This window comes from Oncorhynchus keta, chromosome 9 (assembly GCF_023373465.1).
Source record: "Oncorhynchus keta strain PuntledgeMale-10-30-2019 chromosome 9, Oket_V2, whole genome shotgun sequence".
NCBI classification, from domain to species: domain Eukaryota; kingdom Metazoa; phylum Chordata; class Actinopteri; order Salmoniformes; family Salmonidae; genus Oncorhynchus; species Oncorhynchus keta.
Genome location: NC_068429.1, coordinates 14,902,059 through 14,911,097, shown reverse-complemented (window position 1 = coordinate 14,911,097; position 9,039 = coordinate 14,902,059). Strand labels below are relative to the sequence as shown.

The following is a 9,039-nucleotide window of genomic DNA, read 5'->3' as shown; positions in this document are numbered from 1 at the left end:
ACGGCCCAGTAACCAATCAAAACTCAAGCTCTGCAGTCGTAAAGCGCAAACACAACAACACGCTGGAGGAAATGTAGTCCTAGTCGAAGAAAGGAGTTTTTCAGTATTATTAGATTCACTTTCGAGATTGTCAAAGACCCCTAGGATAATCTGTTATAGCTACCGTAGGTGAGCATCTTGAACTGAGCAGGGCTGTTATCCGGGTTTTATGGATGTATTTCGTGAACGAGGGATCTGTCACGTATCCACTAGTTAGTTAACTAGCCACTGGTACTGCTCGAGAGGCTAGCTAGCCCATTCAAATAGACTTGAGCCATCTTGGGCTCCATTCTCGAGAGCTAGAGGTTAGCTAATTAATTAAATGAAACTAACAGTTAGGTTAAATTGATGGCAGATAATTCTGCTATCTCTTTCAGCCCTTTTTGTCGGACCTACGACCCTGCTCGCATTGGGTTTACAGTAGCAGGTTGGCATTTATTGTCATGAATCTTGACCTGGAGGAAGCTCTGCAGGGAAGTGGGTATAATTTGTGGAATGTTCCAACAGGGATCTGTTTCAAAAACTTCGTAAATAACAAGGTTGTCAACAAACAACGCATACAAAGTAGCCTGATCAATTCACCTAGCTAACTAGCTGCCGAATAGGCATCAACTCACACGTAGCTTATTCTTAACGTTTATCCATAGGCTACCAGAGTGAGGACAGACATTTTTTTGTATAAACGTGGTGAGTGAAAAACTTAATGAAGTAGTCCACGCCATACCCGGTATCTTATTCTGCCGCTATACAACTTTGTATGCGTTATTTGTTGTCAACCTTGTTATTTACGAAGTTTTTGGAACGTTCAACAAATTATACCCACCCTCTGCAGAGTGGTCACTAGCTAGTCATAAAATCTGATTTTAAACCTAACCTTAACCACAATCCTAGCCCTAAGACCAACATTTTTTTTTTGTTTCGATGCATTTTTATGAATTTGCAGCTGGCCCATCTAGCCAAAATCGCTCAGTTCTGCCTCCATGGCAAGATTCATGACAATAAACGTCAACCTGCTTTATAGTAGCTCAGTCTCGGTCCAGACCCTTTACGGCACTGAAGGTAGTGTAGTAAACTTTACCTGTAGTCACATGGTGGTCCTGATAAACTCCAGCTGAGTTTTGTAACAGTAACTAATTCTGCAGATAACCATGCACCGAGTCTGATTGTAACTAAGGCTGTGTAAACAGATAACCTTGGGTGCAACTTACATATGCATTTGTCAATACCTAAGTAAATTGCCAAAAGAGTAAACAGACTAAAGACAGCTAGCTAATTTTCAAGGATGTCAATATCATATCAAGTGTCCATTGTGTAGGCCATCAATGGGATGCTTCTTTAGGTTAGCTATTCTGTGTGTCTTGACACACTGCTGTTACAGTATGTCCAACATGTCGGATTAGTGTGTACAGCCTGCTATATTGGAAGAATCATAATTTAAGTGCCCATCTTTATCCACAGTGAGAATGTCAGCCCCAAAGCTGTTGATTCTATATGGGAGCCAGACGGGCACTGCCCAGGACACGGCCGAGCGGATCGGACGTCAGGCGCAAAGGAGGGGATTGCAAGTGAAAGCGGAGGCTCTTGACAGTTACAATGTGGTCAGTTAGCAAGCGAGATAAGAGAGCCTAAATAATTCAAATAATTCAAACATACAGCACTACTACTATGAAAAATAAGTATTCTCCATTGAATCTGCTTGCCTTGTTAAAGCTGAATACACTGAGTATACAAAACATTTTTATTTTTTATTTTTTTCACCTTTATTTAACCAGGTAGGCTAGTTGAGAACAAGTTCTCATTTGCAACTGCGACCTGGCCAAGATGAAGCATAGCAGTGTGAACAGACAACACAGAGTTACACATGGAGTAAACAATTAACAAGTCAATAACACAGTAGAAAAAAAAGAGAGTCTATATACATTGTGTGCAAAAGGCATGAGGAGGTAGGTGAATAATTACAATTTTGCAGATTAACACTGGAGTGATAAATGATCAGATGGTCATGTACAGGTAGAGATATTGGTGTGCAAAAGAGCAGAAAAGTAAATAAATATAAACAGTATGGGGATGAGGTAGGTCAAATTGGGTGGGCTATTTACCGATAGACTATGTACAGCTGCAGCGATCGGTTAACTGCTAAGATAGCAGATTTTCGAAGTTGGTGAGGGAGATAAAAGTCTCCAACTTCAGCGATTTTTGCAATTCGTTCCAGTCACAGGCAGCAGAGAACTGGAACGAAAGGCGGCCAAATGAGGTGTTGGCTTTAGGGATGATCAGTGAGATACACCTGCTGGAGCGCGTGCTACGGGTGGGTGTTGCCATCGTGACCAGGGAACTGAGATAAGGCGGAGCTTTACCTAGCATGGACTTGTAGATGACCTGGAGCCAGTGGGTCTGGCGATGAATATGTAGCGAGGGCCAGCCGACTAGAGCATACAGGTCGCAGTGGTGGGTGGTATAAGGTGCTTTAGTAACAAAACGGATGGTACTGTGATAAACTGCATCCAGTTTGCTGAGTAGAGTATTGGAAGCTATTTTTGTAGACGACATCGCCGAAGTCGAGGATCGGTAGGATAGTCCGTTTTTTTTTACTAGCGTAAGTTAGGCGGCGTGAGTGAAGGAGGCTTTGTTGCGGAATAGAAAGCCGACTCTAGATTTTGTTTTAGATTGGAGATGTTTGATATGAGTCTGGAAGGAGAGTTTACAGTCTAGCCAGACACCTAGGTACTTATAGATGTCCACATATTGTAGGTCGGAACCATCCAGGGTGGTGATGCTAGTCGGGCGTGCGGGTGCAGGCAGCGAACGGTTGAAAAGCATGCATTTGGTTTTACTAGCATTTAAGAGCAGTTGGAGGCCACGGAAGGAGTGTTATATGGCATTGAAGCTCGTTTGGAGGTTAGATAGCAGTGTCCAAGGACGGGCCGGAAGTATACAGAATGGTGTCGTCTGTGTAGAGGTGGATCAGGGAATCGCCAGCAGCAAGAGCAACATCATTGATATATACAGAAAAAAGATTTGGCCCAAGAATTGAACCCTGTGGTACCCCCATAGAGACTGCCAGAGGACCGGACAGCATGCCTTCCGATTTGACACACTGAACTCTGTCTGCAAAGTCGTTGGTGAACCAGGCAAGGCAGTCATTAGAAAAACCGAGGCTACTGAGTCTGCCGATAAGAATACGGTGATTGACAGAGTCGAAAGCCTTGGCAAGGTCGATGAAGACGGCTGCACAGTACTGTCTTTTATCGATGGCGGTTATGATATCGTTTAGTACCTTGAGCGTGGCTGAGGTGCACCCGTGACTGGCTCGGAAACCAGATTGCACAGCGTAGAAGGTACGGTGGGATTCGAGATGGTCAGTGACCTGTTTGTTGACTTGGCTTTTGAAGACCTTAGATAGGCAATCTCTTTCTGTGACAGACTGACCAGGTGAATCCAGGTGAAAGCTATGATCCCTTATTGATGTCACTTGCACTTGTTAAATTAATTTCAATCAGTGTAGATGAAGGGGAGGAGATGTGTTGAATAAGGATTTTTAAGCCTTGAGACAATTGAGACATGGATTGTGTGTGTGTACTATTCAGAGGGTGAATGGGCAAGACAAAAAAATGTAAGTGCCTTTGAACGGGGTATGGTAGTAGGTGCCAGGTGTGCCGGTTTGTGTCAAGAACTGCAAATCTACTGGGTCTTCCATGAACAAAAGTTTCCCGTGTGTATCAAGAATTGTCTATTACCCAAAGGACATCCAGCCAACGTGACACAACTGTGGGAAACATTGGAGTCAACATGGGTGAGAATCCCTGTGGAACAACAAATTTAGGCTGTTCTGAGGGGTGGGGTGGGGGGGGCAACTCAATATAAGGAAAGTGTTCCTAATTTTTGGTATTCTCAGTATATAGCTATGATATTTCTGAGGCTGAGCTATGTGCTTTAAATAGGATTTGTTAAGTTGACAAGGTTAGAGCTCAGCTCAATTAAAGAGGGTGTTATATTTGGCATGCATCTGAGGGTTGTGTTTCTTCAACAGGCTAACCTCATCTCTGAGTCACTGGTTGTATTCGTGTGTTCCACCACTGGCCAAGGAGATCCACCAGACAACATGAAGGTATCAGATAATTAGTGCCCAAACTGTGTGTGTCTGGTAAAAGCTGCTGTGTGCTGCTGCATGCTTCTCTCTCAATTTGCACGTAATAATATATGGCATTTTGCAGACACTTTCATCCAAAGTGACTTGGACATTTTTTATGTATAATTTTTTCTTCACTTCCTTTGCAGAATTTCTGGCGGTTCGTGTTTAGGAAGTCTCTCCCCGCTGGATCTCTGTGTCGCCTAGACTGTGCCGTGCTGGGCTTGGGTGATTCCTCCTATCCCAAGTGAGGGCTTTCGTCAAAAACGCAACCACATAAATCATTCGAAATCCCTTTGTCTATACATGCACACCATTGAAATCTATTTACGATGGTAGTGAGTTACCAACCCAAACATGGATCACGGCACGCATGTCAATGACTGGAAGAGAGATGAAGTAAAATTTGATTAATGAATAAAAACTTCCCCATTGTTTTTCTATGTGGACTTCTACGTAAAGTCACTTCCCGCATTGACTCAATTCATATGAAAACGGCACCCTGTACCCTGTATGAGGCACTATCTGGAAAATAACATACCCTAGCTTTGAATAATACAGTTAGATTTTTACTTGTAGGTTCAACTTTGTGGCCAAGAAGCTTCACAAGCGCCTTATGCAGCTGGGGGCCAGTGTGCTGCTGCCTGTGGGACTGGCAGATGACCAGCACGACCTGGGGTGAGAGACCGTTGCATGGGGTTCCTCAGGGATCTGTCTTTGGCCCGTTCAGTCTTTCCTCTATTGGTTTTATATACTCTGTATTCTTCATAATGCCATGTTGGCTCAATATTGTAACCTGTAAAGTCACTACTTTATATCACTTAATTCTCGTAACTTTTGTTGACCGTTTGGATTGTTCAACCATTGTGTTCAACAGCGCAGATGGGGTGATTGACCCCTGGCTCACGTCATTCTGGGAGAGGGCACAAGCTCTATACCCAACACCTGCAGGCCAGAGTCTTATCAGTGTGGATGAACCGTAAGTCTCCTTTACTTGACTGTTGACAAATCAATATGTCTAATATTACGTCTGAATATGCTCCCATGATGTACTGTAACTGTACCCTTACCGTTGTTCGTTTTACAGACTCCCTCCGAGGTTCGTTGTCAGATTTCTGGATGATGTCACTGAGAATAGGGCGGATAGGCGAAGCGTGCTAGAGCCGCCGATCTCGCCCTCTCAGACACACACCTTTCCAGGCAGGGTGGTATCCAATAAAAGGGTTACGCACGCCTCCCACTTCCAGGATGTTCGACACATTGAGTTTGACATCACAGGCTCAGATATTGAGTGAGTGCTCTAATGTACTGAGCCTTAAGAAATTGCTACCATGTTTATTGACCGATTTCTTGAAATGTAACTGTCTAAAATGTATTTTGTGATGGTGAACCATCTTGCTCTTGAGGTTGTTAAACTGTGCTTAAAAAGGATTTGACTTTAGATGATAATGTTTAACTGGTTGACTGAAGTGTGTGTGTGTGTGTCATTGGCAGGTTCACTGCTGGGGATGTGGTGATGATGAGACCTTGTAACACCCCTGAGGACGTGGAGCAGTTCTGTCAGCTCCTGAGACTGGACCCTGATCGCCAGTTCACCCTCAGCCCCACAAACTGCGACACAGGTTTGTGCTTGTCACATTTGACTGCCTGTATCGGTGTACGTGAGAGACGGTCACATCCACAACCACATAATGTCCCTCTTTTACCCCCTCACCCTCTCCCCTGTCTCCCCAGGTTCGGTCCCAGCCCGCCTGGCCCAACCTTGCACGGTTCGGCATCTGGTGGAGAGCTTCCTGGACATAGCGGCAGTGCCTCGTCGCTCCTTCTTCGAGCTCCTCGCCACCTTTGCCACCAATGAGCTGGAGCGGGAGAAGCTGTCTGAGTTTAACTCTGCCCAGGGCCAGGACGAGCTGCATGCCTACTGCAACAGGCCGCGACGCACCGCCTTGGAGGTTAGAGGGACCTGTAATGATGTGATTATGCTGCCACTTGGGGGCACAGGATGGAAGTTCAGTTGATCCCACTTCTTACAACAATAATCAATATTATGTTCAATAGATTTGGTGAGCCAGGTCAAAGGTCAATACGACAGGGCTGCGTCCAGATTCCCACTCCCTGTGTGTGTTTGTGGGGTCGTGTGTGTGTGCGTGCATGGTCCTCAGGTGTTGACCGACTTCCCCCACACGACAGCAGAGCTGAGTGTAGACTACCTACTGGACCTGTTCCCTGAGATTCAGCCTCGCTCCTTCTCCATTGCCTCCTCCCTGCTGGTGAGGTTACAGCACTGAAAGGCCCTATGTCAGGGTTGGGCAATGATGTTCCCCAAGGGCTGCTGTGGGTGCAGGCTTTTATTCCAGCCAAAGCACTAATGCACCGGATTCAACTAATTGTCTTCAACCAAGACTTTGTTAGTTAAATGAACTGTTAATGGTTTGGCTGGAGCAAAAACCTGAACCTACACTGGCCCTTGGACCATTCCATTTTCTCTCTACACAGGCACATCCCAACAGGATCCAGATACTGCTAGCTGTGGTGCACTACAAAACCAAGATGCACCTGCCACGCAAGGGCCTGTGTTCCTCCTGGCTAGCCTCACTGGACCCCACACAAGGTCTGTTAGCACTGTCTACTACATGGTTTTAGCAATGGTGGCACTCTAATGCAGTATGCAGGTAGCTAGTAGCTACTGAACGTTCAGTGTTTGCCAAGCACATTTTGGGTAAATAAACTCTTGTAAATTGAATTTGAATTGATATCAAATAGAAGGTAATGGTATTAACACAGTAGCTATATCAGCTGTCATATCAGTCAATTTGTTGACTCTTCCACTTGGCAGGGGATGTTTATGTGCCTTTGTGGGTGAAGAAGGGGAGTATGAAGTTCCCTAAAGACCCCTACTCCCCTGTGATCATGGTTGGGCCTGGAACGGGAGTGGCTCCTTTCAGGTCTGCTCTGCAGGAGAGGATAGCCCAGGGCAAGACTGGTGAGTTACCCTTGGATTGGCTTTACCCTCCACTCACCACTACTGTACCGTGTTATTTTAGATTTGGTCTTAGTTATTTCATCCTTAGTTTTAGTTATTATCAGTCGACTAAAACTCTGGAAGATTTCAGTTGATCATTGCTTGACAACCATTTTCAGGTCTTGCCATAGATTTAAGTCAAAATGGTAACTCAGGAACATTCACAGTCTTCTTTGTAAGCAACTCGTGTAGATTTGCCCTTGTGTTATAGGTTATTGTCCTGCTGAAATGTGGATTAATCTCCCAGTGTCTGGTGGAAAGCAGACTGAACAAGGTTTTCCTCTAGGATTTTGTCTGTGGTTAGCTCCATTCAGTTTATTTTTTTATCCTCAATGCGAGGGGGCAGCACCTTGAGCCTGCAATGTCACTTCCTGGAGTAGCTCTAACTACACATGTTGTCTCCATGAGATGCAGTCTTGGCAAGCTAAAAACCGACTTCCTGGGCTTCAAATGTGCTGTTGACTCTTCACATAGGAGTGAATGGTGTCATGTCATCGATGGCCTTGTCAATGATTTAGTCATAGCTTTCTCCCCACTCGTCAATAATTTCCTGTATGAGTCAGTCAATGTGTGTTCTACCTAGTAACAGACATGTGTACCTTTGTTGCTATACTTGTTCCCTTCTGTTCGTATACCGGTTAGTAAATTGAATCCTGTTTCTCCTCTTGTATATCAGCCAATGTGCTGTATTTTGGCTGCCGGTCCCAGTCTAAGGATTTCTACTGCAGCTCAGAATGGGAGGAGATGGAGAAAGCAGGGCAGCTGACACTCTTCACAGCTTTCTCCAGGGACCAGGTAGGTAGACCAGGCTACACACACACACACACACACACACACACACACACACACACACACACACACACACACTTCACTCTAATGGATGGGTATGTTTGTGTGATTTTTGCAGGAAGACAAGATTTATGTGCAACAGCGTGTGCAGGAGCAAGCTGAGCTGCTATGGGACCTGATCGCCAATAAGAACGGCTACTTTTACATCGCAGGGTGAGTAATTTAACGTGCTGAAATGTGTGCTACATTGATAAAATGGTGCTTGGTAAATGTGTGGGCATCTTACCCTGGTTGTGTTCAGTAGACACAAAATGGAATGAAATACAGAGCCGAATGTTTTACCAATCAGAATGTGCATGGTGTGCCCTAATGAGCACAACCCCAGATTAGGTCTTTACTGATGCATATCTTCTATCATCCGTATCCAGCAACGCCAAACAGATGCCGACGGCAGTGTGTGACGCCCTGAAGGAGGGCTTTCAGAGCCAAGGGGGCGTGTCCTCTGCCGAGGCGGACGAGATGCTGGTCGCCATGGAGAGGGCAGGCCGATTCCAGAGCGAGACCTGGTCCTGATCACATGGCTACAGAGTGGTGCTATTCAAACGCAGCAAGCTTTGTCAGTATACTGCTCCAAGTGCTTTCATTTGACAATCAGTGGTGACTTCACTGCAGAGGAATTCAAAATCAAAGAAAATAGGTGTCAAATATTACTAGATATTATACTACTGCACTACTACAAGCAACACTGCATAGCGCTATTAAATGTTTCCAAAATGTATTTGACTAAGTCTGACATTCATTACTTTGACTGCCATGCACTTAATGAAAAACAATACGACATGTACATACTATCTGTAAAATTGCAGCTAATAAATAATGCAAAAAAAAAAGTTTCAGTTAACACTGAAGGTCCTAACATTTGAATTGTCCCAAATATAGGGTCCCTTTAGTGGACCAATTGAGATTGATCTGACCATTATCTTGATGTAAATAAAGGTACCAAAACATACCTTTGTTATAGAAACTACTAGACCAAAGATTCATCACACCCCCACAACCA

At 44.7% G+C, this 9,039-nt stretch overlaps 1 protein-coding gene across 1 annotated transcript; it reads left to right on the top strand.

Annotated features, from left to right (window-relative positions):
• The first annotated feature begins 18 nt into the window (after nucleotides 1-18).
• Nucleotides 19-8,757, top strand: ndor1 (NADPH dependent diflavin oxidoreductase 1). The gene is made up of 15 exons (XM_035775508.2): nucleotides 19-168; nucleotides 1,498-1,637; nucleotides 4,070-4,147; nucleotides 4,318-4,415; nucleotides 4,748-4,846; nucleotides 5,046-5,147; nucleotides 5,256-5,459; nucleotides 5,663-5,790; nucleotides 5,903-6,120; nucleotides 6,331-6,438; nucleotides 6,665-6,779; nucleotides 7,005-7,151; nucleotides 7,867-7,985; nucleotides 8,098-8,192; nucleotides 8,408-8,757. The coding sequence occupies exons 2-15, from the start codon at nucleotides 1,503-1,505 to the stop codon at nucleotides 8,550-8,552; spliced, it is 1,791 nt and encodes a 596-aa protein (XP_035631401.1). The 5' UTR covers nucleotides 19-168; nucleotides 1,498-1,502; the 3' UTR covers nucleotides 8,553-8,757.
• Nucleotides 8,758-9,039: the final 282 nt, after the last annotated feature.

Excerpts from the sequence above, each read along its gene's own strand:
- ndor1 (XM_035775508.2), top strand. The coding sequence starts at position 1,503 with ATGTCAGCCCCAAAGCTGTTGATTCTATATGGGAGCCAGACGGGCACT. Across the intron at positions 7,152-7,866 it reads GATAGCCCAGGGCAAGACTG|CCAATGTGCTGTATTTTGGC; the intron begins GTGAGTTACCCT and ends CTTGTATATCAG. Across the intron at positions 7,986-8,097 it reads CAGCTTTCTCCAGGGACCAG|GAAGACAAGATTTATGTGCA; the intron begins GTAGGTAGACCA and ends TGATTTTTGCAG.